Here is a 26,289-nt window from a genome sequence, read left to right as displayed (position 1 = left end):
TGGCGGTGCGACAGTCCTTACAGTAGCTTGAGAGGATGATATTAGCCTGTTGGCAGATGGCTGCGGTGGTGGTGGTGGTGGTGGTAATGATGGGAAGCGGCAGGTCGCTGATTCGGCACTCTGTCCTCGGTGTACCAGCTCTCCAGAACAAAGAACATGAGTCGTCTGAGCTGTCCAGCTTGTCCCGTGTCGAGGATGCCGATGGATTGTTCCAAAGCAGCTTTATCTTTCGACGCTTTGATGCAATTCGATGACGTGAGCGGCGTGGACGAGGTGGCTTGGCCCCGCCGGGTTGCTCTAGTTACTCGGTGCAGGTTAGGCGGCGGGCAGCAGGCTGGTTAGTGGGAGCTTGCGCTCTCTCATCCCCCGGTTGCCACCTGGTATCACCTATCACCGTCTCGATACTAGCTACTGGTGCTACTGACCTAGCTGCTTAGCTAGCTGGCGGTCGCAAGCGGTTACTCGGCCCTTATTCATCCAGCTTCAAGTGCCTGAATGCCACCCGTTTCCCCAAAAGACCAGCTCCAGCTCAAAAACCTGCAGCTTCCCCAAGCTCAGAGCTTCGACCTGCTTTCAAAAAAGCTCGAATTCTCCTCCCGTCTGTACCTGCGTCGTCTGGATATTTCCTTCCCCTACCGACCGATCCCGAGTCCTCGTCCTCGTCCTCGTCCCGCCCTCCGTTTTGCAGAGCCCGCCTTCGGTGAGTCGATATTGTTTGATTTCCGTTTCGCTTGGGATTGATGTACGAGTTGCGGGAGGCCTTCAACGAGGTAACCAGGACACACACACCACTCGGCGGTGGAGCTGAAAAGGTGGACGCTGTGGCGGGCCCCGTCTCCATCGCCGTCACTGCGAGTGTCTCTCCCTGCCTCCCGAGGTCCTCTTCGTCACCACTCCAGAAATCTTAACGGAGGGCAATTCTGGGGGCTGGAACACCCAGGCACCCAAGCACCCAAGCAGTTGGGCGCCTCTGTTGCCCCCCCCCCCCTCCCCCCCCCGGGGGCTTGGTCGCCGTCACCACTCCATCCACGGCTCCCGCACCATTCCGAGACGTCATTAATGCCCTGACCCCCGAACTCACTGAGACCTCGTCACCCATGCCAACATCCAGCCGCTGGTGCCACTGACATCTTCGCTGACTTTCTTATCTTCTGCACGCCGTCCTCACGACAACCATCTACTCATATTAAGCTGCTGGCATTATTTCTTCTCACTTCATTTCAATCGTTGCTAACACACCGTCGCGCACAGAGAGCGCTTGGATTCCCCACGCCTACCTGCCTGCCTGCCTGCTGGGATCCAGCTGAGCACGACCGAGCGCCCCTCAGACCACCTCCCTTCACTCCTCACCATCATCAGCACCACCACCACCACCACCCGCCCTACTCCCATCTCTCAAGATGCATCGAACATACTCTATGCGCCAATCGCGCGCTCCTACAGCTTCTCAAATCGAGAACCCTCCTCCACCGCCATCTTCCACCAAAAGTGGGCGCCTGTTCGGGCGAGGCAACTTTGGTATTCAATGACCCTTGGGCTCCGTGGCCACACACATTGCAGCGACCGGCGCTGACACAAAGGAACAGGACATGCTTTCCGAAAGGGCACGGCGGGCGCGTTCGGGCCAGATCTAGCCAAGAAGCTTTCCCAGCTCGTCAAGATGGAGAAGAATGTCATGCGCAGCATGGAACTAGTGGGTCGAGAACGGATGGAGGTCGCTGTGAGTAGCTCGCCTGTGACTATTAGATGTCTGGTTGCCTGACCGAATGTCCAACAGCAACAACTCTCCCTCTGGGGCGAAGGCTGCGATGAGGACGTCAGTGATGTCACCGACAAGCTCGGTGTCTTGATCTATGAGATTGGCGAACTGGAAGACCAGTTCGTGGACCGCTACGATCAATACCGCGTCACCATCAAGTCGATCCGAAACATCGAAGCCTCGGTTCAGCCGTCGCGAGACCGCAAGCAGAAGATCACCGACCAGATTGCGCAACTCAAATACAAGGAACCCAACAGCCCTCGAATTGTCGTCCTCGAGCAGGAACTCGTCCGGGCCGAGGCCGAGTCGCTGGTCGCCGAAGCGCAGCTCTCCAACATTACCCGCGAGAAGCTCAAGGCTGCCTTCAACTACCAATTTGATGCGGTCCGCGAACATTGCGAAAAGGTGGCCATTATTGCTGGCTACGGAAAGCACCTGTTGACTCTCATCGACGACACTCCGGTCACTCCCGGCGAGACGCGCAACGCATATGACGGATACGAGGCTTCCAAGGCCATCATTCAGGACTGCGAGGATGCCTTGACCAACTGGGTCTCGTCCACGGCACAGGTCAGCGCGAAGCTTTCCACCCGGTCACGCACTCTGAGCCAGAGACGGAAGGCCAGCGCCCACAAGGGCGAGGGAGTTGATCTGGCCAGCCAAGACCCCCCGATGAAGAACGACCGCGATGGCTGGGTGCCCGCGGGCCAACACGGCGAGTATGAGCAAGAGGAAGAGGAGGAGGAGGAAGAGGAAGAAGAAGAGGAAAGACCGCAACAAACCAATGGTGAGTTTCTTGATGTTGGTGCTTGCATGCGCCGGCACAAACACACAATTGAGATCTAGGATCCAAGACGCGCTAACCTCGAATTCACCACAGGTCAACATGCCGTGGCTGCTTAGGCACCAATGACGATGGCAAGAACAACAAGCCAGATTGCGGACCAGAAGGGCATGACCAGGTTATCACGATGATGATGATGAAGATGATGAGGAACGTGGCTGAGAGACGCTGAGTGGACGACGAGAGTCCTTGTCCCGATGGAATGGACGAAATCACCCCGCGAGGGACCCATTGGATGGCGCAGCAGGAAACCCGGAGTTGATACACGGACGAGTGGACACAGCAGAGGATCTTGTCATCAGAGGAATTGCGCTCTTTTTGTCTCCAAGTTTTGAATGCGCGATAATACACCGTCGTCGTTGAGATCGTGTGGGGATGCAAAACACAAAGGAAAAGGGAGTCCATGCCATGTTGTTCCACAGCCGTAATAATAATGGAAGCAGAATCTGGCGTGGTTTTTTTTTTTTTGTCTTTTTTGAGGGGCAATGAAAATGGATGAATGTATTCGTCGTCATGACTACGTGGCTCGTACTGAGGCGATTCTGCAGCATACACGTACACCAGACGCGTTTTCTGTTTTCCTTACGACCTACGATATGTGGCTCGTGGACGCCGGACACAGCAGCATCACGTGGCGAGCAGCTGGAAGGTGATCGCGTGTGCAGCAAGAGACTCGTTGGCAACCAGCCAGTATTGGGCATCTCTGGGGGGGCGTCTATAAATAGACGGTCGCGTTGGGCTGAGGGGATCTGCTTATCCAAGCCCAAGACGCGGATTTGGCGTCGAGTACGGAGTATTCAGCACCACCAGCACCACTGCGACTACCGGGTACTGCAGTCCAGGCGCCTTTTCTGATCCTACCCGCCGAGAACGGCAGTAGGATGGATCAAAGGTTCGATCCTTGCCGCTAGGAGAAATTACTCGTGCGGGACGGGCAAGAGTCGCGCTGGAACTCGGGTTCATTATTCGTATGCGGGTGACAAGTGCCATGTTGGGTATGTTATACACGTGGACCTTGATTTTGAGGACCTGATGCTGGTCAAGGATGCGGGAATAGCATATGTATGTAGTGGGCAGTATGACTCGGAGGAATGCCATGAATTCAAGCTGGTAGAGAATGAGCTGAACTGGAAAAAGGACTCGTAGGTCGAGGTCGAGCATCACTTCTCCTATAGAACGGGTTCGATATGCTTGACTACTACTTGTAGAGATCATCGGCCAGCCCACCACCACCACCTCCCTCTGATAGAAAGACGAAAAGGGAAAACAGGAAAAGGGAGCAATACTCCTACGACTAACGGGCCCCAATCTGCGCCAGTCAGCACGACGACGATCCCTCCGCCCATGGGCAATTTCAGCCGCTTCAACTTGCATTGCCTGGTGCTGCCCCCCTGCGCCTGCGCCTCGTATTGAACGGCATCTCCCAAGACTCCAGCACCAAGTCCCAAGCAACAGCTGAGCCACCAACTCGTCCTCACCCACGGGCTGCTGTGCCACCTGAAGGGAAATAAGAAGGCTTGACATGAATTCTCTCCCAGAACCACTCCGTTCAGCTGCTCGACAAGCTCGTTTCTCCTGCTTACTACTGCTAGGTACTCTTCGCGTACCGCCATCTGGCATCTGCTATCATCCCTCGCCATCGCCATCCACTCTCATCCACCCCGTCAGGATTGGACTCTAGCACATTGTCCATCTCGGGCAATTCGCCTATCCTCGACTGCACGCTGCGGCTGCGGCTGCAACTCCACCTCCACCTCCACCCCTAGACCGAGTTTCGCTGCGACCTGTGACCGCTAGCTCTAGTGAGCCCTGCAGACTGCCACAGCTGCCACAGCTGCCATAGCCCAAAGTTCAAAAACTGCCCCCATAATCTTACGGCCCCCCGACCCAACGACCATCTGTCACATCTCACGCTGTTCGCCATTATCCTTCTCTTTTCCTTTTCTCTTCGGGCAAAACAAAAAAGTTGATCTTGTAACCATCTTCTTCTCATTCTGCATCTTCGACCACTTGTTTCTCACAGACGTCTCTCGTTTGCAATTGTACTGGCCCTGAAGAGCGAACAGGGTTCCGAACTTTGATCTCTTCCCCGCACCTGAAACCCGTTTCTCTCCAAAACGGCTCAGCTGAACTGAATCTACAAAAAAAGCGAACTCGTCTCACTTCTTCAGCACACATCCTCTCTCAACAGCCAGAGAACATCAGATCAGCATGGTCAATCCAGGCCGCGTTTGCTGCATAGCAGCGCCCTTTCTGCTCTCAATAGGCGTCCTAATATGTGTGGTACTGGTTTTCCTTGCCGGGACCTTCGACCGCAACAAGACGCTGGACGACCTATACTTTATAAAGGTGAGCAGCGTTATAAGTAACGGTCAAGAACAATCTGTCTAACACTGATGACGCCTCTAGATCGACATGACCAACCTCACATTAACCTCCTCCGCCAATCTACTCTCAGGAGATAACTCCAATACCACCCTACTAGGTGGCGCCCTCGAAGCGGCCAAGCAATCCCTAGGCATGAAAGATTTCTACACCGTCTACCTCCGCAGCTACTGCAGTTGGAATGGCAACGACACCTTCGCAAACTGCACCGATCCCAAATCCTACTTTTGGTTCAACCCGATCAAGATCTGGGGCTTGAACAGCACTGGTGTCCCCGTCGACGACTATCTGCCCAAGAGCTTTAGGGACGGAGTGGATGTGTATCACGACGCCTCCAAGGCCATCTTCTACTTGTACATTGGCGCACTGATTGCCTCGGCCATCACCATTCTGGTGGGTATCTCGGCCATATTCTCGAGATGGGGCTCCTTCTTCACCACCTTCTGCGCCTCCGCCATGGCTCTCCTTCTCGTGGCGGGATCCATCACCGCCACCGCCGTGTACATCGTCCTGAAAGCTGCCTTGAACAACACCTTGAAGAAAGAATACGGCATCAATACCACCTTGGGCGGGTCTGTGTTCTCGGTCACCTGGATCGGCAGTGCCTTTGCCGTCGGGGCGGCATTCTTCTGGTTGCTGAGTGTCTGCTGTTGCAGTGGAAGGAGTCCTTACAACCCAGGCAGCAAGGAGGCCAGACGCACAAGGGCTGAAAAGACACCGTATACCTATGAGAGGGTGGGCAGCCCGTATATGGGCCCGAGTGATCAGCAGAGCGTGCCATTGAACACCCTCGGCCCCCAGTCGTACGCGCCGCAGAGAGGCGCCGCCTACGAACCATTCAGGCCGCAGGGTGTTTGAACCAACGTTTTTCGACGAAACTTTTAATCGGGAGCCGGAGTCGGTGTATGGCTTAGGTTTACGTCGCCGCGATGCTGACAACTGCAGGGGTCAGGAAAAAGGGACAGGAAATGATCTGGAGTTGGAGTATATATAAACATAGGTGTGCTAGCTGTCGGCGCGGGACGATCTAGGCATGTAACGATGGGATCTCAGCGCGCTGGCTGGCTGGAAACAATACTACGGGGTTCCAATTGTTGATCTGTGCAATACAGCACTACAGGAGTTCGAACTGCTGATCTGTGGAATACAATGCGCCGTGATCTGGAAGGAGAGTAAACAGATAGCCTGCAGCTTGCAGTCCGCCATCCAAGAAGCTTCCGGACCACTATCTATCTGTACCAAGCTATATACCTAGCAACTAAGTAACTAGTAACTGGATGTGTCGGGCCACTGTTATCGGGTAGCTAGCTACTTGTTGAGAAGTTGACAGCCGGCGCGCGACTCTCCTTGTCCGAGCGACTACGAGATACCGATGTAGGTACATCCAGTGCCGAGTGAGTGGATGTCAGGGCCTGCTACAGTACCATATCGCACCGCACCGCAGTGATTCAGTGAAGGAGAGGTCGAGAACTGGAACCAACCGCCGACTAGAAAATCAAGGCTCTAGTTACCACCCGTGGATCTAGGTGTATATGTACTCGGGCGGTACTGTGTATGCTTCACTCGACGACACCCCTCCAGCCTCCGCGCGGCTTGTATCCCACGAGGCCCTCGTCGCGGGCGACATCCGCGGCGGTGCGGCCGGTGAGCACACTGACCTCGACGTCCCTGCCCAGGACGTGAAAGGCGGGGAAGCCGCCCAGGGTGTCTTCTCCGCCACCGCCACCGTCGTCGTCGTCGTCGTCGTCACATCCAGCCTTCGCCCCTGCTGCGGACGAGGACAAGGACAGGCGCAGGCGCGGACGCTCCCACACCTTGCGCCCAAAGGCGGACTGGGTCGTGGGGTGGAAGCCGCAGGCGGCGCGGTCGAGGGAGAGGAACCATCTGCGCTGGTGGATCGAGTTGATGCTGTTGGTCGCGCCCGGGTAGGCGTTGGTGCGGCGGATCGAGGCCTCGTCGTCGAGATTCCGCCCGGCGTCTGGTTTGGAGGCGTGGTGGTGTCGGAGTGTGGGAGGGGTGTCCTCCTTGTCGTCGTCGCCGTGGACGGAGTGGGGTGTCCGCGGTATTGGAGTTGGCTCGTGGTATGGGTCGAGGGTGGCCGAGTTCGACCGCCTCGGACGTGGGGGAGATGCTGTGCGCATCAGAGAGGAGACGCTGCGAGGGAGTTTCGGGGAGCGTCTGGCGCTACGGTGGTCGAGGTCGGAATCTGAAGACATCTCATCCCCTGGGGAGTTTGGCCTGTCTGAGTCGGTCGTGTCAGATCTTTCGGGTTGCCGTTTCGAGCGCGCTTGGCCGGTCGAGTTTTGGTTGTTCCTCTTTCGTCGCTTAAAGGCCGGCGCGTCGGGTTGCACGATCCGATTGTTGTCGTGCGTAAGTCTCAGGCTGAGCGTGTAGTTCCTCGGTAGCCGCGTACCGTGCAAACGGAGCTTGATCTTGCGATTCTGGAACGCACGGTGGAGCTTCAATGGCTCCGACTCTGCTTTTCCCTTGGACGGGAAGTCGCTGTCGCTGTCCCTGTCCAGGTCCGAACCCTCGGTGGCTGTAGCATCGTCGGTCGCGCTGGCTTTCCCGGAGGCGGAATTGTAGGGCAACACCTCGTATTCCCCAGTGTCCCAGAGTAACATCGTGCCGGTGTCGTGCGAGGCGGTCTCGATGAGATGATTCCACAGGTTATGCACTCGGGTCTCGGTGGCATTGCGGTTCAACCTCCTGCTGTTCGGGTCACCCGGAAGGCCGTACATGATGGCGAAGCTGATGGAACTCGTTGCGTTGCATTGCAATCGCAGATCATAGTGGGTGCCCGCGATCGGGTGGTCGTGCTGGTGAACAACGAAATGGTGTCCTCTGTCATTGAGATTTCGGTGGTACAGAGCTAGCCAGTCCGGATGGGAGAGGCGCGGTTGGTCTCCGACGGGCGGACGCGTCGCCGCGAGAAGTTTGGAGGAGAAGAAAGACACATGATCCCCGATCTCGACCTCGCCAGCCTCGACTGCTGCTGTGGTCGATTTGGTTGTCGGCCGTGTTGTGAGGTCCGGGGAAGTGTGGGACTTGCGGCTCAGACGCCGTCGATTGGCGAGCGGAGGAGAGATCGATCGTCTCAAGGAGGCTGGCAAAGCGAGATTCGACTCGGAAGGTTGTGTTTCTATGGGGGCAGTTGGACCCTCTATAGCTGCGTCAGGGTTGTGTCTCTTCATTAACACCAGCGGCGCAACACCTCACAGTCGAGTGACGAGCGAGATGGTTCGTTGAAGTCGGAGGAGTCCAAAAAGGGAAAGCCGCAGAGCGAACTCCATTCGGCGCATGATGTCATTGCCAAGCTGCAATTCCGCTGATGACAAAGAGCTGAAAGCCTGCAGCTGGTTGGTTCGCGGCGCCTTCGCTGCTATTTGCATTCTCGTCTCCCTCTCGCTTACCCAAGGATTGGATAACCAACTTCCACTCGCTTACCCCAAGCTGTTTACTCCTTCTTGCCTGACCATTGACTTACAAAGTCTACTATAATGCGCCCAGGAGGCTGTTCTCGAGGTGTCCACCATGCTCTATTCAACACGCAGGTCTAAGTATATAAGTTCCATTCCCACTCGATGTTCTCTCACTTGGCCCATCAAAAAACCAACATCTTCATAACAGCAACAGCTCTTCTCACAGCAATCGCAGCAATCTTGATGCTTAGCAGCAGCAATACCAACAACAACACTACTAAAACCACACAGGATTCCATGAGAGCAGCCACCGTCCTGAAGGCAGCCATGTCAAACCTATCCCACGCAAAGATCGTCCCCCGCCCCTCCAAGACCCGGGGCGCAGCCAACCATGGCTGGCTCGACACCAAACATACCTTCTCCTTTGCCGGGTGGTATGATCCCAGATACACGCAATTCGGGTCCCTGCGAGTCTTGAACGAAGATCGCGTCATGCCTGGCGAAGGGTTCCCGACACATTTCCACCAAAACGCCGAAATCTTCTCCTACGTCCTGTCGGGCGAACTGACCCATCGCGATTCCATGCAAAAGAAGGGCGCAGAATCCCAAGACAAGGACAAATTCTTCCGCCTGCACCGCGGCGATGTGCAGTTCACCACGGGCGGAAAGGGCATCTCTCACAGCGAATACAATGAGCACAACAAGGATTGGGTGCACTTCCTCCAGATCTGGGCGCTGCCGTGGAAGAGGAACTTGCCCCCCATCTACCACACCAGCACCTTCTCAGAAGAAGATAAGCGGAAAGATTTTGTCACAATCATCACTCCATTGAAGGCGGGTCCCAATGCGACACTGGAGGATGAGAAGGCAGCCATCCCTGCCAAGGAGGGCACCATCCCCATCCACGCCGACCTCGTGTTTAGTGCAGGCATCATCCCCACGAACAATACCTTCAATTACCGGGTTGGCGGCGGAGATCTTGTCACCTCCAAATCCGACCGAAAAGTGTACATCCACCTACCGGAAACGAAAGGTGGAAAGGCCAAGATCCGGCTGGACGGACGAGAGGACGCGATCCTCAAGGAAGGAGACGGCGCATATGTGAGTCATGTCAACGCGGGTGACATGCTCAAGGTTGAAAGCATTGGAGACGCAGAGGCCGAGGTTGTGGTTATTGATTCGGAGTAAAAAGGGCCAAAAGCGAATTGAATCATGGGAAATCTAGGAGTAGGGCTTGATTGGGCATCTATGTAGCACACCAGTTGTCAATGAATACTCTGTATATCTGCCTCTCATAGTGTGTGTTTTTTTTTCATCGTCAAATGCGTGATTCTTTGCTGCATCATGTCAAACTGCATATCTGAGTGAGTCATTGGGGACTCGGCAGGGTCACGGATCTGCGACTAGCGAGGCAGTAGCGGTAGACGGGAGGGATACATTGGAGTCTCTGCCAATGGTTATTGAGATAGATAGATAGTTGAACATGGCACTTGACGAGTAGCTCTCACTCGCTCGCTCACACTAACGAGCAAGCTATCGACCTGCCCAATCTTGTTGCACCTCCCGAATACGAGTCTCATTCTGTTTTTTCATCACTGCAATTCGGCTTGAACAGTTGACGACAGTCACAGCAAACGCTATTCTGGTGTCCATTACGCATCATCACCACTGCGACCAGGTGGAGTGGTTGGTGAAGTTGCATCCTTCCGGGTTCCGCGCTACACTACATCACAATATTGCACTGCCGCCGCCTCTGGCATCGATTTTTCCAGATTCTCTCTTCTCCAGGCGGGACACAAGGTCCTTTATACACCTCCATTCCATCCTCGTCGCTGCTTGTGTCAAGTGCCATGTCCCTCCAACACCCAGCTCTCTGATCGGACTGCATTGGCCCTGTCCATCATGACGGCATATCACACCTCAGCTTCGGTTGCCATCTCAATCGCAAGTCTCGCTATTGTATGCGCCCTTTCGGCCCCAGCACTTCGTCAGGTCCTCATTCGCATTCGGGCAAAGAAAGACCAATATCAAGAGCTCTCTCGACGTTATGAGGACAAAGATGGAAAAGCCACAGAGGAATCTCAACAAGCATATTCCGACTTCGTCGTTCGATTAATACTAATCATAATTTCCGCCATTGCTTTCCTTGATGCTTTGGCCACCGCAGTACTGACAACTACTCGTCCGCATCTATCTCTCACTCTGGAACAATGGCTCCAATTTGCAACCTGGGTAAGTCTGGCCGTCGATGCCGCGCGACTGAGAGCCGCAACGTCTGACATGCTTTAGTTGCTGGTTTTGTTTCAAGCGATCACCATCTACATTACGCCCTCCTCGAAGCAGCGCTATCGTCTTGGGATCTTTACAGCTTTCTCAAGCTTACTCACTGCCATCGCTGTAGCGGTGGAGAATGTATCCTTGTGGCAATCGAAAGTCACCCCGCTGCCGCGCAACGCCCATCTCACCCTATCCCTTGTGCAATTCATCTGCGGGATCATCCTTTCCTTTGCCGCACTGTCGATTCCTCGGCGGCCTGACGTTTATTGGAATGACAAACCGGTCGACCGACAAAACACCGTTTCTGCCCTATCCAAGCTCACCTTCTCCTGGGCCTCAGCGATCCTGTCTTTTGCGGCCAAGAACAAGGGCCTAGACTACGATGATCTCTACGAAATTGATCACGATACTCGTTCTCGGGAACTACGAGCCAAGTTTGAGGCCGTCGGCCGCAAAGACAAACTCTGGAAGACCCTCTTTTGGTCGCACAAGTGGGCCTTCATTCAGCAATGGGTGATGCAAGCAACGTGTTCAATCACGGATTTCCTGCCCCAAGTGGCCCTCTACTTCATTCTCAAAGCGCTGGAAGCGAGAGATGAAGGCGAGAATGTTGCGCTCACGTCATGGCTCTTGGCGATCGGCCTCGGTTTATCCATTACCTTTTCCTCCTGGCTCGAGGCTTGGATGTTCTTTGTCACGTTCATGAGGATCGGCGTCCCAATCTACGAACAGTTGTCTGCCGTCGTGTTTGGAAAAGCTATTCGACGAAAGGACGTGAAAGGCACAGGCAAGAAGCAGGAAGAGGAAGAGGAAGAGGCCAATGGCAATTTGAATGGCGAAGTCGTGGTCAACATTGACGCCGGCCACAAGGGAGAAGATCGAACTCCTGAAGAGGACGAAGATGGAGACTTTCAGAAGTCGAAGCAAAGCACCATTAACTTGGTCGGGGTCGACTCGAAACGGATCTCGGATTTTGCGACGTTCAACTACATCTTTCTCGGATCTGCCATCAAATTGATTTTTGCCATCGGCTTCTTGTCAAGGCTGATTGGGCCGATCCCGTTGCTTGCTGGACTGGCGGCTCCCGCGCTGATCACGCCCATCAACATCATAGCTGCCAAGCGATATGCCACTGCTCAAGACGACCTGATGAAATATCGTGACCAGAAGATGGCAGTAGTGACTGAAGCTCTGCAAGGCATCCGTCAAATCAAGTTCAGTGCCCTTGAGAGGGACTGGTACGAAAAGATCCTCGAAACCCGAAGGAGGGAGTTGAAGACGCAGTGGCAAGTGTTTGTCTATGACACCACACTGATCAGCATCTGGATTTTTGGGCCCGTCATGCTGGCGGCCGTTTCACTGACAACATATGTGTTGATCTACAAGCAATTGACTGCGTCGGTGGCTTTTACGACCATTTCCGTCTTCGAAGCCATTGAAATGACGTTGGCTGTCATTCCAGAAATGATAACAGACCTTCTCGATGCTATAGTGTCGGCAAATCGAGTTCAAGAATACCTTGACGCCCCTGAACGGATCGACAGCACCAAATCTGGCGATACCGTGGTATTCAAAGACGCCACAGTCTCCTGGCCGTCGGACAATCCAGAGAACGAAGAGAACCAATTTTCTTTGCGCAACTTGAACCTTGCCTTCCCCAAGAACGAGTTGAGCGTCATTTCGGGCCGTACAGGGTCTGGAAAGAGCTTGCTCCTTGCCTCCATCATCGGCGAGGCTGAAGTCCTTGGAGGCGAAGTTTTCGTCCCTAGAGCGCCGCCGGCCGCGCAACGATATGACTCGCGTGCAAACAGAAGTAACTGGGTGGTTGAGTCTTCTATTGCCTTTGTCGCTCAGATCCCCTGGATCGAGAACGCTACCATCAGAGACAACATCCTTTTTGGACTCCCTCTAGACAACGACCGTTACCAAAAGGTTCTACATGCATGTGCTTTGACAAAGGATCTAGAGATGTTGCCAGATGGGGAACTCACTGACATTGGCGCAAACGGGATCAATCTGAGTGGTGGACAGAAATGGCGAGTCTCATTTGCTCGTGCCTTGTACTCGAGGGCTGGTATCCTGGTGTTGGACGATATTTTCTCAGCCGTGGACGCCCACGTTGGACGCCATCTGTTCGAGCAAGCCCTTGCGGGAGAGCTTGGCCAAGACAGAACGAGGATTTTAGTGACGCATCATGTCGCCCTGTGCCTACCTAAAACAAACTACAGCGTCCTGCTATCCAACGGCACCATCGAACAAGCCGGTAAAACGGAGGAATTGCGGCGCAGCGGGAAATTAAAATCCATCCTTGCGGAAGAAGACGAAGAAGAGCAAAAGAGGGACGAGGAAGAGGAAGCTGTCGAAAACCTCACAGTCGACGACGGCGGTGGTCTCCAGAAACTTCTCACCAATCAGTCACGTCGTTCCAGGCGAAAATCTGCACTAAGTGATGTTGGCGACAATCTGATGCGGCGTCCGTCGCGTGCGAGCCTCAACGACGCGAAGCAGAGCCGCAACCAGCCAAAGAAATTTACGGAGGAAGAGAAGCGAGAGACCGGCGCAGTCAAGTACAAGATCTACACAGCCTACTTCAGGGCCTCCGGCGGGTTTGGCTACTGGTTCTTTATCTTGGCCGTCTTTGGTGTGTGGGTAGCCGTCTATCTGGGGAGGTCGTACTGGATCAGCGTGTGGACGAGATCATACCGCACGGAAACGGAGCATATTCTCCCCCAGAGGCTGATCTCGCAATCTCTAACCAGCGTCTATCACGACCTCCATTCCCGGTACTCTGCTGCGACTATCGATCCAAACCTTCGATACTACCTGGGTGTCTACCTTGGCATCTCTCTTGTCGCCTGGCTGATCGGGACAGTTCGATACCTCCTTGTCTTCATCGCCTCGATTCGCGCGTCCAAAGTATTATTTGAAGGGCTTGCCTTTGCTGTTCTACGTGCTCCTCTACGCTGGCTCGATACTGTGCCAGTCGGACGTATTCTCAACCGCTTCACGTCCGACTTCAACATGCTCGATTCGCGCATAGCGATGGACTTGGCCTTTATGCTCCACAACATGATGCACGTCCTGTCAGTCGTGATTGCTGGATTATTCGTGTCGCCATTCATGATCGTCTTTGCAGTCGGACTTCTCTCGATTTCCATGTATTACGCACTTCGCTATCTCGCTGGTGCCCGCGAGGTAAAGAGACTGGAAAGCAACGCTAAGTCTCCCGTCTTCGAGCAGTTCGGCTCGGTGCTCATGGGCATTGGGACAATCCGTGCGTTCGACAAGTCAGACGCATATCTCGACAAGATGTACGCCAAAATCGACCGACATTGTCGCGCATACTGGCATCTCTGGTTGTTCAACCGATGGATGGGATTGCGGCTGAATATGGTCGGTGCCGTCTTCGCCGCCATCACCGCGGCCCTGATTGTCTCCATCACGAGCATCGACTCGAGTCTCGCGGGATTTGCCTTGAGTTTCGCCCTTGGAATGAGCGAAGGCGTCATCTGGTTCCTACGACAGTACTCGAATGTAGAATTGGACATGAACGCCACGGAGAGAATCGTGGAATACAGTAACATCACGACGGAGAATCAAGGAGGCGTGGACGCACCGGCGGCGTGGCCCACTGAGGGAAATCTCGAGGTCAACGATCTGGTAGTTGGCTACGCCCCTGACCTTCCACCAGTGTTGAAGGGGTTGACGTTCAGCGTGACGAAGAATCAACGGATTGGCGTCGTTGGACGCACGGGCGCGGGAAAATCTTCACTTACGCTTGCATTGTTCCGATTTCTCGAGGCTCGCAGCGGGACTATCTACATTGACGGAGTGGACATTTCCAAGATTAAGCTGTATGACTTGCGTTCGAGGCTGGCGATCATTCCACAGGACCCCGTGCTCTTTTCGGGGACGGTTCGGAGCAACCTCGATCCGTTCGAGCAGCAAACGGACAAGGAACTGAAGGAGGCGCTGGCACGGGTGCATTTGATTCCATCGACCACGGCCTCCTCGTCAGCTGTGGCCAGCGGGAGTGCGACGCCCATACCAAATCAGCACGACGCCTCGGTGGCGGCGGCGAACATCAACATCTTCCGCAGCCTCTCCTCCAAGATCTCCGAAGGCGGCCTGAACCTCTCGCAGGGCCAGCGACAGCTCCTCTGCCTCGCGCGGGCGATCGTCTCCCGGCCCAAGATCATGGTCTTGGACGAGGCCACCTCGGCGGTGGACATGGAGACGGACGCCCTGATCCAGCGGAGCATCCGCGAGGAGTTCACGGACAGCACGCTGATCGTGATCGCGCACCGGCTGAGCACGATCGCGGACTTTGACAAGATCCTGGTCATGGGCGAGGGCAAGGTGCTCGAGTTTGACGGCCCGCGCGAGCTGATGGGGAAGAAAGGCGGCGTGTTTCGGGGCATGGTGGAGATGAGTGGCGAGAGGGCCGAGTTGGAGAGGATCATGGGCATTAGCGTCGGCGTCGGCGTCGGCATGGAGGCGCAAGAACAGCAACATGAGCAACAGCAAGCCCACGAGGAGGATCGTGAAGCCACAGCGGGAGGAAGCGCTCCTGCAAATGCCACTGCCACCGACGGTACCGACGCCACAGCGAGCGCCAGTAGTGGGAGGAACGAGGACGACGACTCGGAGGCTGGATGGGGGATCTGATCCGCAAATAGAACCGAGTCAAGAAACATCGCCCGGAAAGGGGAGGGGTGAAAAGTTGATCATTGGGAGATTCTCTGCGTTCCTCGCTTCATGAGGGCCATGGTCGCAGACACGAGCGGCTGCACCAAACGTACATAATAGACAAAAAGGGGTTTCAAAAGAAACGGCATGGCACGGCACGGTAGGGTCACGGTCGGGGGCGTTTCAATTTTGAGTTACTCATAGCCTTCTCGGATCTTTCGCATGGAAGCTCCTATCTATTTAATGATGATATGATCTGATATGGCAAAATCTATTTATCCATGGAGTCTTGGCTGGGGCTTGTGCTGGAGCGACGCTGTGTCTGGTGAGCAGCTGCTTGTCTTTCCTGTTCCCCGACAGCATGCCCTTTCCTCTCCCTGGGGGTGGTGCGTCCATGGAGTAACTCCGCCGCGAACAAGGAGACTTCTGATGTCGAGGAGAGTCAGGGCAAGAGTCCTTCGGATGAGCGGCACGGCTTGGGGTCGATCAGGCCAGCGGAGCATCGTGGAGCATCGTGGGGGTGGACGGCTAGAGCAGTGATAGATAGGTACCGGATTCATAGGTCACACCTGTGCCACCCCTATGCAACACATACGCGGCTTGACAAGCAGAGAGAGGCCTGGGACTCGGTTCACCCATGAGAAGGACGAGTGAGAGGCGCGAGGAAGCTAGGAGAGAAAGGCTCAAGCCACAGAGCCAGTAGCGCAAACCACATCGAAAGAGGAAGGCGTTGTGAAAGGGGAAGGCGTGGGGATAGCGCCGCAGAGCGTAGCAGGGCGTGGGCGTCCAACTTGGTCGCCAATAGAGAAACACCCGTTCTCACAAGGAAGGCGTAAAGCTGAACCGCACGGGTCAAATTTGGGGGCAGCGGTGGGAAGAGAGACATATAAGGAAAGCGTTCCTAAGGGGGGGGGGGCATATTGATATGGGGAATCCGTAACGAAAAGAGTAAGAAGCAAGAGACAAAAGCGTGGTGTCCAGACAAAGAGTGGACCGAAAGGGAAGGCGTCCGTGAGAGGAAAGCGTAAGGTATGAAATTGCGTATGGAAGCGAAGCCGTGGGGAAGATCGAGGCCATTGATATACATGGGAAGGCATGGATGGAAGAGGAAAGCGTGCTTTGAGAGGCAGCCGTAGCTCCAAAGGCAGGCGTATAGACGAATAAAGTATAAAGGAGGCCGTAGAGTGAAAGGCTCTGTTTAACAGGTTGAAACAGGAAGGCGTCCGAGAGAGGAAAGCGTGTACCTCGTACATCTTGCTTGATGCAAAGACACGCCCAACCATGGCGTCTATGGTTACATCTCGCTGAGTGGTCGTCTGACACAGAGTGCGGCAAGTATTCCATCAACTCTCCGTCGCAAAATGGCTTGCACTTATAGAAATCCAATGGCCAAGTGGTGGAAGCATCAGAACTACAGCCTCTGCCCCCAAGAAATCGGGCGCAGAAGGCTGCAGGTCACGTGATGTCTTTCGAGAGCAGCCTCTATAAAGGCGAATCCTCTTCACAGCCGTCTTTGTTGGTGGCCTTTCCCTCCTCTGCTCTTGCGACAGTGGACTGGCAGCAGAAAGGGTCCTGTTCAAATGAACCTTTGGCGGTTACTCAGAAAAGAGTCCAGACACTGCGCTCTATCGGCCGTGGCTGAGCTGCCCTTCGGGGCACAGCGTTCGCAACACTCACTCCCGCAATCTCTACCTGTACGGGCCGGGGCTTCCGCCATCTCTCGGCCAGAGGCGAGGCGCCTCTCGAAGGCAGACTTTAAGCATCTGAATCAGCATCTAGCGCCATCGTGCATTGTCCGCTGGTCGCTCTCTGTAACCGGCAAACAATGGATGGGAACACGGCCGGGAGCTGCTGATCCCAACATCGGAAAGTCGCTGGCTGCTCTGCCCAGATGCGCTCAGCCTTCTAAGTCCATAAGTCAGACCATCGACGCTGGCAATAAAGGTGGCTATAATTCATCCTTACTTGTAGAACCGTCATGCCTCTTGACATGTTTCGTTGCCGAGCCCTCGAAGAAGCCCTCAAGCTCCATATATTCAGCCGCAAACACAGTAGTAAGGAGAGCCCAGTCTTCAACCGTGGGAATGTCTAGATGCTCGCCATCATCCCTCATAGTGTGCCAGACGGAAGGAAACCGGCCTGGGATGAGATGTAAAACTTGGACACCCCGGTCAATGAAAGGGATATGGTCGTCTTGCATGACATAGCTGCCGAATCTATCAGTCTCCTTTTTATCCTTTTCGGGCAGCCAAGTGCGCGATGGGTTACTGCGGAACATGCCCAGTTTGCGAAGTCGTTGCTCGGCTTCGGCCATTTTGACATATGACCAATGGGAAGTGTGCTGCCAGGAAGGGATCGGAAGGTCTTCTGGGGAGCCGAGGAGATCGAGTAGAACAAACAGTTCGATAGAGTCGAGATAGTTTTTGTATATACTCGTGGCTGCGTGCATGGTGTGCTCCCACTCTTCGGCAAGCGATCTCGCTCCGTATATACTGTCGGTCGCTGTCCAGCTGAAAAAAGCCTCTTCACCGTCGAGAAACAGTACCTGGATCCCCTTTTGCTCCTCGAAGTCAGGATCAGTAAACCCCTGCTCTTGCATCGTGGTCCACTTCTTTGCCAGAGCAGCATCAATGGATCTGATGGCATGCATGATCATGGCACACGGTGCCGCTGAGTCTGTTGCACCAATAAATCCATCTGGCTGGTACTTTGAGTCGTAATGGGCAACCAGGGTCAAGCGTCCAACATCGCCGGACTGCGACCACGGGGGATCCCGAGTGGCAATCAGATTCACAAACGGCACCTCGGTATCTCCGTGGGTAGGTGTCTTTGACGTCGAATTCTGGAAAGACAATGACCAGTCCGGCAAGGAGGTGTGGAAGAAATCGACAAAATGCTGGAGGACCTTTTTGGAGCCTTCTGTGCCGGGGACTCGAGGGATCAATATCGGCGCTAGAAGATTGCCGGTGCGTATATCGAAGTCGCTGGTGTCTGGTCGGGGGAGACCGTGTTGAAGGGTTTCATCCGAGAGTGGGATATATGCGAGAACCCCTGACCATAGAGATATCAATGATATCACAGTCGAGAGCCATGTCAGCGCCCAGCACCGCATTTTAAGAGGAAGGACAGAAGGGGCACGTTCATCTAGACATTATCAAAATATCTGGAAAGCATCGCGGAGGGGTCTCTTGCTGGAAGGAGAGGACATTGGGCGAGGTGGTCATGTTTCAATTCTCGGCGCAGTTTCCGCCGCAGGACGCGATGCGGATCTCCAACTTCAATGCGGCGTCGCAACCGCGTCTCGCAAATTCTACAAGGGTTAAGGACTGAAGCTTGTCGCTACCGAGACAGATGAGAAGCCTGCCACCAGCCCTGGTGGCCGAAATCCGCCATGCCTTTCAATCTTGCTCTAGGCAGTATGCTGCCTCCAGAAGGACTCAATTCAGCACATTGCACCAAAGGCTAAAAAGTTCCCAGCGTTCGAAAAGCGACAATGTTCCCATTCAAGTTGCCCACAGCCAGCTGCGGGCCCAGAAAACGAATCTCGCTCGACCGTCGATACCTCCAGCCCCGAGTGCGCCAGAGACCAAGGAGCTTGTACCTCAGGAAGAGCAGGAAAAGTCTCTCGACACAGGCCGCAAGGTTGAGGTCCCTTTCAAGGTCATCCCGAAGGCTGAGATCGCTCCAAATTTGACACTGTCCCCCAAAGAACGGCTCCATATTGAGCAATTGACAAGAAGACTACCTCCTCGGCCTGAACCAAAGGGTGCGTCTCTCGTTCAACGTGCGGTGGGAGAATATACACTGACTGGGTGCAGTGTATAAGAAGAGATTACGCATATACAGTGCCGGCAACGGAAGGATATATATGCTCACCTTCCTCCGTTTCACCACGATTGCCGCCCTCACCTTTGTCACCGTCATAGTGGCTCCAGCGCACTGGATCAATGGGAGTTCATTGTGGACCGTGGCCGGCAGTGAGTGTTCCCTCGTCGCGCAGTGTCAGCTTGCTGATCTTGATTTCCGCAGTATGGCTCGCGGGCTTGATGCCGTTCATTTTCGTAAACTGGGCATTGAGGCCAATGGTGACGGAGGTCTTTCTTCGACTTCCGGCGTCGGCTCAAACATCCCCCAAAGTGGCAATGGCGTATGCGAAAAGCCTCCCTGGAGATGCCACACTCGACCTGAGATTTATGCGATCATTCACCATCACTGACGTCGTTACGTTGAGGATCGCCAACACAAGACCGATTAAAAGTCTCTTTCGGCCTGTTAGCTTTGAATGGATTGGACCGATGGTGGAACGTGGTGGCTTGCTGAGACCGAACCCGACTCAATTCTATGTACGGCCTGAATCGGCGGGCGGCAGAGCAGCGAGAGATGTGACTCCGGGGATTTGGAGCAAAGTGTACGAACGACTTACCGGAGTCGAAAGCGATGCTGTATCCAAATGGCGGCGATGATCGAAGTCATGGTCATCCTTGACGTATTACCCTCACTTCACTTACACTTCACTCCTCAGCCATGAAAACAAACATGCGGCAAAATTTGGACTAGGATTGATTCACTGGCAAAGCACTCCTCTCGCCAAGTCCAGCAATCACTGCTCGATGTTTCTCATAAATCTCACTGCCTTCATCACCATCTTTCTCTATCTCCACACGAACCGCACTTACTTTCGCAACTGCTCCGAACACCTTTCCTTTCTACAAGTAAACCTGCCACCGTTCCCTGAACACGCTGTCATCAGCCTCTATCCACCATGTCTGACGCCGCCACCGCCAAACTCCAAGGCAGTTTGACTGCTCGTGACGGAGAAATCATCGTTGCTGCGCTGCAGTGTGTCAAGGGCGGTGACATCCAGGTAAGTTCTGCCTAAATTCCCAACTGTGACAAGCATCAGCCAAGTTGCCTTCCCCGCCCTGGTCTTGCATTTCTTCCAACTGACTGAGTCCTGTTCAGATCGACTATGCTGCGCTTTGCAACAGACTTGGCTTCAAAACTGAGGCTTCCGCCAGAACGGCCTGGTGCGGAGTCAAAAGAAAGCTCTTCAATCCTACTGATGAACCAGCCACTACTCCAAAGGCCAAAACACCTCGCAAGCCCAAAGACACAAACAGCACTACGCCAAAGTCAGGCAAGGGAGCTTCCAAGGCTGAAGCTGCTAGCAAGGATGGTAGCCAGGACTCTGGTGATGGATTGGGCAATGATCCGGCAGCCCCTACTGCAGACAGCGATGTGAATCAATCAGAAGGTCAGTCCGAGCCAAATTTTCAACGTACACTGCCCGACCCGCGTTTGCCGCCCCTTTCCGTCGCTTTCTTAGGGGTTTGCATACTAAAGGTCTTGCCTCTCAGAAGCACCAGCGACACCCAAGACGCCTACGACACCCAAGAAGCGTAGTCGCAAGAGCAAAGCTGAAAAGGAAGCTGAAGCCGCAGCCAACGGTGAAGCCGCTGCCGCCGAAGGTGACGATGAGAAGAAGCCGCCAAAGAAGCGCCGAACTCCCGCCAAGAAGAAGGGTACCGAAGGCGAAAACAACGGTGAAAATGAAGGTGAAACTAAAACCACTCCTGTCAAGGGAAAGAAAGCACCTGCTGCACGCAAAACCGCCGCTCCCGCGACCGACAAAGCCCCGGCTCCAGCTGGCCCCGGTGAGGGAGAAGCTGTAGTTCTAGAGGTCGCTAACGTGAAGAAAGAGGAGGATGATCTTGTTTCGGGAGAGGCGGATGGCGCCCTTCTCGCCGCTGGGTTTGTTTCTCCTTGCAGATGGTCCTCCTCGCGCGCTGACTCTATCCCATCAGAACCGCCAATGCTACCAAACGCGTGACTACTGCTGCTGACGGAGGTGTTCATGATACTGTGAACACAGTTGCTCAAGTTATTGCGGCTGAGGCTACTAAGGCTATGGCCGACGCGGCCGGCGATTATTGAATTGACTTGTCTCCTCTACAATCAATCAGAATCCTGGGCTTTTCGGGGACTGGCGCAATCTGTACTACAAAAACATGACAACGTCCAGTGTCGTGTTCTGAGTTGCGTTTGATGATGGTAATACACGGTGGTCAGGGAGAGAGATTGAGCACGCAATCTTGAGCTCTCCGCGCTACGAAGGCAGTTGGAAGAAGTCAGGAAACGGAAACAGGCAAGGACATGACGGTGCGGAATTCACCTGCGCAGGATCTGCATGGTTGTTAGGTGCAATCCTTGCGAAGAAGCTCGCTGAGAGCTTGCTGAGCGCTGAGGTCGACGTCGACGAGATGTGGTGCTGTGTCGCTGGAGACAGGCCCGACTAGACCTGTTCAACCGCGACAGATCGTTTCTTGGTCCCTGTCGTCCAGGAGTGGATCGGGTCAGGATAGCAATTCCACGAACACGCTTAGATAGCTAGCTAGCTGGTCACATCCACCAGCCGACTTGACAAGCTCACATACAATCCAGATGGGGAGTTCATTCAGATATTCTGCGTTCTTCTTGTCCTCTATTTCACCCCTCGAATCCGACCGGCTTTCCTGACGTCTCTTCGACTCTCGGATGTTGTTGTTCATCGCTACATCGTCTCGTTATGCTCACAACCTCCCCCTCGAAAACAACAGTCTGGCAGCTCCACACCTCCTGCCTGGGGTAGGAAGCTGTGGTGTGGTGAGATGGAAGCAAAGGAAACTTTCGCCGACGCCTCAAAGAATCTGTAGCCTTTCGAAAGCTCTTCTCCTATGTCCTATGTACCGAGGACCGGTGTAGTAATATACAGCTGACGCGTCCATGCAACCAGCAAAGGTGTCAAAACAAGTCAGGTCAGATCTCTCTTTTCTTCTTCTTTTATCTTTTCGCTTTGAGCACCGAACAAACCTACCTCCGTCCATCGAGATAAGATTCCATTACTCCATGAACCCTAGCACACACCAGCATCCGGGACAAGGAAAATCAGCGGGGATGAAACCAGCCATAAGTCCGCAAAACAGACAGTCGGGCTCAGACATCGCTCAACACAGACGCAAGCCCAAGCCGGCGCTCACAAAGCCTCAATGCACTTGACCAGCACGTCGAGTCCGCGGTCTTGCACCTCTTCTCCCTTCAGGATGCGTGCAAGATCGCTCAAGATGCCCAACGGCACCTCCTTCTCTTCGTCCTTCTCGCTCCCATCCTTTGCATGGGTCTTGCCACCATGAACGCTCTTGACCCTCTGCTTTCGCGCCATGAGGTTCGAAATCTCCCATTCCTTGGCCGCTTCTTCCGCCCGTTCAATGATCTGGTTCGAGATTCCACACATGCTGGCGCAGTGCATACCGAAAGATCCCTCGGCGGTGCCCTCCTCCAACTTGTAGAGGAAAGTCACCCGTCGATCAGCGTCATCCACAAGAATCTTCATCCTCTTGGGCGCTATTTCTGGATGATGCGCAAACTCCGAAGAGAGCGAGTGATAATGGGTGGCAAAGAAACCCAAGCAGCCCACATGTGTAGCGAGGTGATGCAGCACAGCCTGTGCGACTGCCACACCGTCGTGTGAAGACGTACCTCTTCCCAACTCATCCAAGATGACAAGGCTGCGTGGTGTAGCTTCGCTGAGAATTTTCTTTGTCTCTGCCAGCTCCACGAAAAAAGTTGATTGTGCGGCAAAAATATGGTCCTGAGCCCCTAGGCGGGACATGATTCGGTCAAACGGGGTGAGACGAGCCGACGCACAGGGGAGGTAGCAGCCGATTTGAGCCATGATTACCGCGATACAGGTCATTCGAAGGACGGTGGATTTACCTGCTGCATTCGCACCTGTCAGGAGGGTGAGGTTTGGGGAGCCGCCTCCCAACACGATGTCGTTGGGAATGAAGTCGTCGACTCTGCTCAAAAGGCACGGATGCCGCAGATCAACGAGTTCCAACGTCGACCGGCCCCCGTCATCATTGTCAGACGGGTCGACGAATTCAGGGCGACAGCTCGGGTGTCCCAAAGACGTGCTCGCCTTCGCAAGGGAGATCAAACAGTCCAGTTGCGCGATGATCTTGACCGCCGCGAGCCATATATCGTAGTTTTCGTCGAACTTGGCGTAAAGTTTGCGGGATACATCCTTGACGATCTGGGAGTGTGTTTCTTGTGCTTCTTGCAGATTCCGCACCAGGGTCCGTAGTTCAGGAAAGTAGTATCGTTTCACGCTCGAGGTGGCCGACATTTGATCCCAACCGGTGGGCACAGCGGTGCGAGCAGGCACTTCCATTTGCATTATTTCCTTGCCGTTGTCGCGGTAGCAAATGGCATTAGACTTGAGCGCTGAACGCCATTTGCGGAGAAGGTCATCAAATTTCCTATTGATGGCATCAATGGTGTCCTGCGACTTGTCGAACTCTTCTTCGATCCCGCGCTCGGGCACCAGGATGCCAGATTCCTTTGCCTTGACGCGGTCAAATGCATCGTGCCAATATTTGAGACGGGGCTGGAGATCCGGCATGGCCGAGATGAGTTGGCCGATGACACCTTCGCCGTGTGATGCTTGCCCTGTACCATCGCGCAACAAGGATATGGTGTGGTCAATCTGCTCGAACCCTTCAAGGACTCTGACGAAGTCTTGAACTTTGCAGGTTCCGGCGTGTACACGAGATATCAACCTCTCAAGATCGGGCATTTTTGTCATTTGCGAAGTGAAACGGTCCCGGACTTTGACATCAGCGTTGAGCGAGTCAACGGCGTCCAGGCGTGCATTGATCTTTTTCGTGTCCATGAGTGGATGACACACCCATTGTTTGAATAAGCGTTTGCCGAATGGCGTAATACAGCGGTTGAGGAGCTGGAAGAGCGTGCCCTCGCTTCCACCGTCATAGGAGTTGGCAAAGACTTCCAGATTGATCAAGGTCTGACCATCAAGGACCAGGCTCGTCGCTTTGCGGATGGGATCGTACCATGTAAAGTTACCAATTGTCACGAGCTCTCGCTCGATCTTCAAAGATCGCAGATACTGGATCAAAGCACCGAGGGCAGACATGAGGAGCTCCTTTTCTTTCACCTGTTGCAGTAGTTCAGGCCACTCATTGGGGAAGTAGCTCTCGGCTTCGATCTCTTTGGCAGTGATATGACCTTCCCAGAATTCTTTGCCAGGTTTCAAGTAGTTCCAGATAGTCGTTGGGCTGGTGTTGTTCTTAAGTATGCGCAACGTCTTCGTTGTCACACCACCCTTTTCGAGCAGAATCTCTTGGGGTCTTGTCTGAGCAATGAATGTCTCAAACTTGGTCAGATCTGCATCGTCGACAAACTCTGATATATTGAATTGACCAGTGGCGGTGTCGACAAACGCCACACCAAACGCAGGCATGTCATCGACCTCGGATTCCTTGATTGCCACGCAATACGTCGACATGTCGTCCTGGAGCATTGCGCCGTCGACCAATGTGCCAGCTGTTAGCACACAGGCCAGTTCTCTTTTGATGACTTTGTCTTCTTTGCTCTTCTTGCCGGCAAATCCACTGGACTTTTCCTCCCGCTCACGCATGTCTTTACCCAGAGCAGTCTCTTGCTGGTCAACTCGAGCAATCTTGAACCCCTTTGCAACGAATTGATTTGCCCAGAGTTCCAAACTCGACTCTGGAACGCCCACCATTCTCATGTTTACACGGTCGGTCAACTTCAGATCGAACAATTGATGACCAATCGTCGCATCGTTCTCATAGAGTTCATAGAATTTGCCTTTCTTGAAAAATACAATCGTGTCCCAGAACTTCTGCTTGATTTCCCAGTACTGCTTCTCGAACGGAGAGAATTTCGTCCACGCCATAGGTGGAATGTACAGGGTGCGTGGGTCGTAGTCAGGATGGCCAGGTGGATTACGGTCCATATCTCTGATATCCTCGAGCCACGCGTGGCGTTTTTCTGGCTCGGTCATGTGGGCTTTCTGTTTCTTTCCGCTCGGCTGCTTGGATGGAATGTTGGTAGGTCGTGGTTGCAAAGGCTGAGGGTTTTCGGGATCGTACGTCCACTGCTGAGCAGTCGAAGTGCCCTCAGGAACCTCCAGGTCGGCACCGACCTCGACTTGAGGCGCTGCAGGAGTGGCATGAGACGACGCAGTTCGGGAAGTGTTTTTGGACGCCCGCTTGCGCTTAGCAGGCCGGCGTACTTCATCTTCAGAGTCATCGGGAACAATGAAGTCATCCATTTCTGCCTTGTTAGCACAAACTCATCTTAGGGAGAGCAATGCATGTACCATCTTCCGGCTCCGCCTCATTCTCCTGTTCGTAGACGTCCTCGTCCGCACTATCGGACACACGTCTGCGTTTTGTAGGTCGAGAGCGGCGACCAGGGGTGGGCTTGAAAACGTCGTCACCATCAGTGCCTTCGCTATCGGACTCGAGATAGTTGATCTTCTTGGTTTTGGCCTGTTATCCCAATGGTTAGTTCGACGCGGTCACAGACGCCTGGATCTCTCACCCTTCGTGAAGGTGTCCCGGAGGCTGTCAGCTCCTCCCTGCCATTAGTCTGCTCATCGTCAGCTGAGACTGGCGATGGCAGACCTTTGGAAGGAGGAAGGCTCGCCTTGGGGATATTGTCCTCATCTTCCGGTTCCAATGCATCACTGCTAGGAACAGGAGTCAGGGAACTTGAAGACGTGCCAACAGATTTGGTGCGAGCCTTCGATGGAACAGGCGTCTCAACTGCTGATCGAGAAGGCAATCGGGCTGGCGAGGCGGTCGAGGGCGTCTTCTGGAAGAAGCCCAAGAGAGTCTTCTGTCCACCCGAAGAAGAGGATTTCTTCAAAGCAGGGGTAGAAGAAGGTGTCGAGACAGTCTTCGGTGCCATGGTTATGAGGCAACGAGAACCTGTAGGCCTCTCGGCAGAGACAAAAGATACTATTAGTTGCTGGACGGATTGATTGAAGCGCGAAGAAACCCAAAAATGTTGGAGTGATGCGACCGCGTGGAGAGACACCAAGTCGC

At 54.2% G+C, this 26,289-nt stretch overlaps 9 protein-coding genes across 11 annotated transcripts; 6 read left to right on the top strand and 3 right to left on the bottom strand.

Annotated features, from left to right (window-relative positions):
* The first annotated feature begins 511 nt into the window (after positions 1-511).
* PV07_05491 lies at positions 512-3,080 on the top strand. Of its 2 annotated transcripts, XM_016392396.1 has the most exons (5): positions 512-700; positions 1,252-1,518; positions 1,587-1,720; positions 1,778-2,546; positions 2,640-3,080. In XM_016392396.1, the coding sequence occupies exons 2-5, from the start codon at positions 1,401-1,403 to the stop codon at positions 2,660-2,662; spliced, it is 1,044 nt and encodes a 347-aa protein (XP_016249915.1). In that variant the 5' UTR covers positions 512-700; positions 1,252-1,400; the 3' UTR covers positions 2,663-3,080. The 2 variants fall into 2 exon arrangements, with proteins under 2 accessions (XP_016249915.1, XP_016249914.1); XM_016392395.1 differs by lacking the exon at positions 512-700 and having other exon boundaries at positions 994-1,518.
* A 972-nt stretch (positions 3,081-4,052) lies between these two features.
* On the top strand, positions 4,053-6,383 carry PV07_05490 (uncharacterized protein). Its single transcript, XM_016392394.1, has 2 exons — positions 4,053-4,952; positions 5,013-6,383. The coding sequence occupies exons 1-2, from the start codon at positions 4,815-4,817 to the stop codon at positions 5,844-5,846; spliced, it is 972 nt and encodes a 323-aa protein (XP_016249913.1). The 5' UTR covers positions 4,053-4,814; the 3' UTR covers positions 5,847-6,383.
* PV07_05489 (uncharacterized protein) lies at positions 6,139-8,212 on the bottom strand. Its single transcript, XM_016392393.1, has one exon. It carries the CDS (start codon positions 8,180-8,182, stop codon positions 6,548-6,550), a length of 1,635 nt encoding a protein of 544 aa, XP_016249912.1. The 5' UTR covers positions 8,183-8,212; the 3' UTR covers positions 6,139-6,547.
* A 216-nt stretch (positions 8,213-8,428) lies between these two features.
* On the top strand, positions 8,429-9,707 carry PV07_05488 (uncharacterized protein). The gene has a single exon (XM_016392392.1). The coding sequence runs from the start codon at positions 8,573-8,575 to the stop codon at positions 9,596-9,598; it is 1,026 nt and encodes a 341-aa protein (XP_016249911.1). The 5' UTR covers positions 8,429-8,572; the 3' UTR covers positions 9,599-9,707.
* A 233-nt stretch (positions 9,708-9,940) lies between these two features.
* On the top strand, positions 9,941-15,627 carry PV07_05487 (uncharacterized protein). The gene is made up of 2 exons (XM_016392391.1): positions 9,941-10,642; positions 10,700-15,627. Exons 1-2 carry the CDS (start codon positions 10,313-10,315, stop codon positions 15,353-15,355), a joined length of 4,986 nt encoding a protein of 1,661 aa, XP_016249910.1. The 5' UTR covers positions 9,941-10,312; the 3' UTR covers positions 15,356-15,627.
* An 812-nt stretch (positions 15,628-16,439) lies between these two features.
* On the bottom strand, positions 16,440-18,558 carry PV07_05486 (uncharacterized protein). The gene is made up of 2 exons (XM_016392390.1): positions 17,342-18,558; positions 16,440-17,281 (listed from the first exon to the last, which is right to left on the bottom strand). The coding sequence occupies exons 1-2, from the start codon at positions 18,486-18,488 to the stop codon at positions 17,274-17,276; spliced, it is 1,155 nt and encodes a 384-aa protein (XP_016249909.1). The 5' UTR covers positions 18,489-18,558; the 3' UTR covers positions 16,440-17,273.
* A 169-nt stretch (positions 18,559-18,727) lies between these two features.
* PV07_05485 (uncharacterized protein) lies at positions 18,728-19,839 on the top strand (the record flags this gene model as incomplete). The annotated part of the gene is made up of 3 exons (XM_016392389.1): positions 18,728-19,142; positions 19,195-19,353; positions 19,406-19,839. The coding sequence occupies 3 exons, from the start codon at positions 18,728-18,730 to the stop codon at positions 19,837-19,839; spliced, it is 1,008 nt and encodes a 335-aa protein (XP_016249908.1).
* Positions 19,840-20,138: 299 nt separating this feature from the next.
* PV07_05484 (uncharacterized protein) lies at positions 20,139-21,310 on the top strand (the record flags this gene model as incomplete). Its single annotated transcript, XM_016392388.1, has 4 exons — positions 20,139-20,240; positions 20,339-20,630; positions 20,734-21,127; positions 21,181-21,310. 4 exons carry the CDS (start codon positions 20,139-20,141, stop codon positions 21,308-21,310), a joined length of 918 nt encoding a protein of 305 aa, XP_016249907.1.
* A 648-nt stretch (positions 21,311-21,958) lies between these two features.
* Positions 21,959-26,214, bottom strand: PV07_05483. 2 transcript variants are annotated; one of them, XM_016392387.1, is made up of 4 exons: positions 25,889-26,214; positions 25,784-25,831; positions 25,560-25,731; positions 21,959-25,513 (listed from the first exon to the last, which is right to left on the bottom strand). In XM_016392387.1, exons 1-4 carry the CDS (start codon positions 26,150-26,152, stop codon positions 22,389-22,391), a joined length of 3,609 nt encoding a protein of 1,202 aa, XP_016249906.1. In that variant the 5' UTR covers positions 26,153-26,214; the 3' UTR covers positions 21,959-22,388. The 2 variants fall into 2 exon arrangements, with proteins under 2 accessions (XP_016249906.1, XP_016249905.1); XM_016392386.1 differs by having other exon boundaries at positions 25,784-26,214.
* Between the last annotated feature and the right edge of the window lie 75 nt (positions 26,215-26,289).

Source organism: Cladophialophora immunda (genome assembly GCF_000835495.1).
Source record: "Cladophialophora immunda strain CBS 83496 unplaced genomic scaffold supercont1.3, whole genome shotgun sequence".
NCBI classification, from domain to species: Eukaryota; Fungi; Ascomycota; class Eurotiomycetes; order Chaetothyriales; family Herpotrichiellaceae; genus Cladophialophora; species Cladophialophora immunda.
Note: the sequence above shows the minus strand (reverse complement) of the source record. Positions and strands in the feature narration are given on the sequence as shown.

What these genes read in the sequence shown, in the direction of transcription:
- PV07_05491 (XM_016392396.1), top strand. Translation starts at nt 1,401, where the DNA reads ATGCATCGAACATACTCTATGCGCCAATCGCGCGCTCCTACAGCTTCT. An exon ending in GAGAACGGATGGAGGTCGCT is followed by an intron (nt 1,721 to 1,777) that starts GTGAGTAGCTCG and finishes AATGTCCAACAG; the next exon opens with CAACAACTCTCCCTCTGGGG. An exon ending in AAGACCGCAACAAACCAATG is followed by an intron (nt 2,547 to 2,639) that starts GTGAGTTTCTTG and finishes AATTCACCACAG; the next exon opens with GTCAACATGCCGTGGCTGCT.
- PV07_05490 (XM_016392394.1), top strand. Translation starts at nt 4,815, where the DNA reads ATGGTCAATCCAGGCCGCGTTTGCTGCATAGCAGCGCCCTTTCTGCTC. An exon ending in ACGACCTATACTTTATAAAG is followed by an intron (nt 4,953 to 5,012) that starts GTGAGCAGCGTT and finishes TGACGCCTCTAG; the next exon opens with ATCGACATGACCAACCTCAC.
- PV07_05489 (XM_016392393.1), bottom strand. Translation starts at nt 8,182, where the DNA reads ATGAAGAGACACAACCCTGACGCAGCTATAGAGGGTCCAACTGCCCCC.
- PV07_05488 (XM_016392392.1), top strand. Translation starts at nt 8,573, where the DNA reads ATGTTCTCTCACTTGGCCCATCAAAAAACCAACATCTTCATAACAGCA.
- PV07_05487 (XM_016392391.1), top strand. Translation starts at nt 10,313, where the DNA reads ATGACGGCATATCACACCTCAGCTTCGGTTGCCATCTCAATCGCAAGT. An exon ending in GGCTCCAATTTGCAACCTGG is followed by an intron (nt 10,643 to 10,699) that starts GTAAGTCTGGCC and finishes GACATGCTTTAG; the next exon opens with TTGCTGGTTTTGTTTCAAGC.
- PV07_05486 (XM_016392390.1), bottom strand. Translation starts at nt 18,488, where the DNA reads ATGCGGTGCTGGGCGCTGACATGGCTCTCGACTGTGATATCATTGATA.
- PV07_05483 (XM_016392386.1), bottom strand. Translation starts at nt 26,152, where the DNA reads ATGGCACCGAAGACTGTCTCGACACCTTCTTCTACCCCTGCTTTGAAG. An exon ending in CCGGGACACCTTCACGAAGG is followed by an intron (nt 25,732 to 25,783) that starts GTGAGAGATCCA and finishes TTGGGATAACAG; the next exon opens with GCCAAAACCAAGAAGATCAA. An exon ending in TGAGGCGGAGCCGGAAGATG is followed by an intron (nt 25,514 to 25,559) that starts GTACATGCATTG and finishes CTAACAAGGCAG; the next exon opens with AAATGGATGACTTCATTGTT.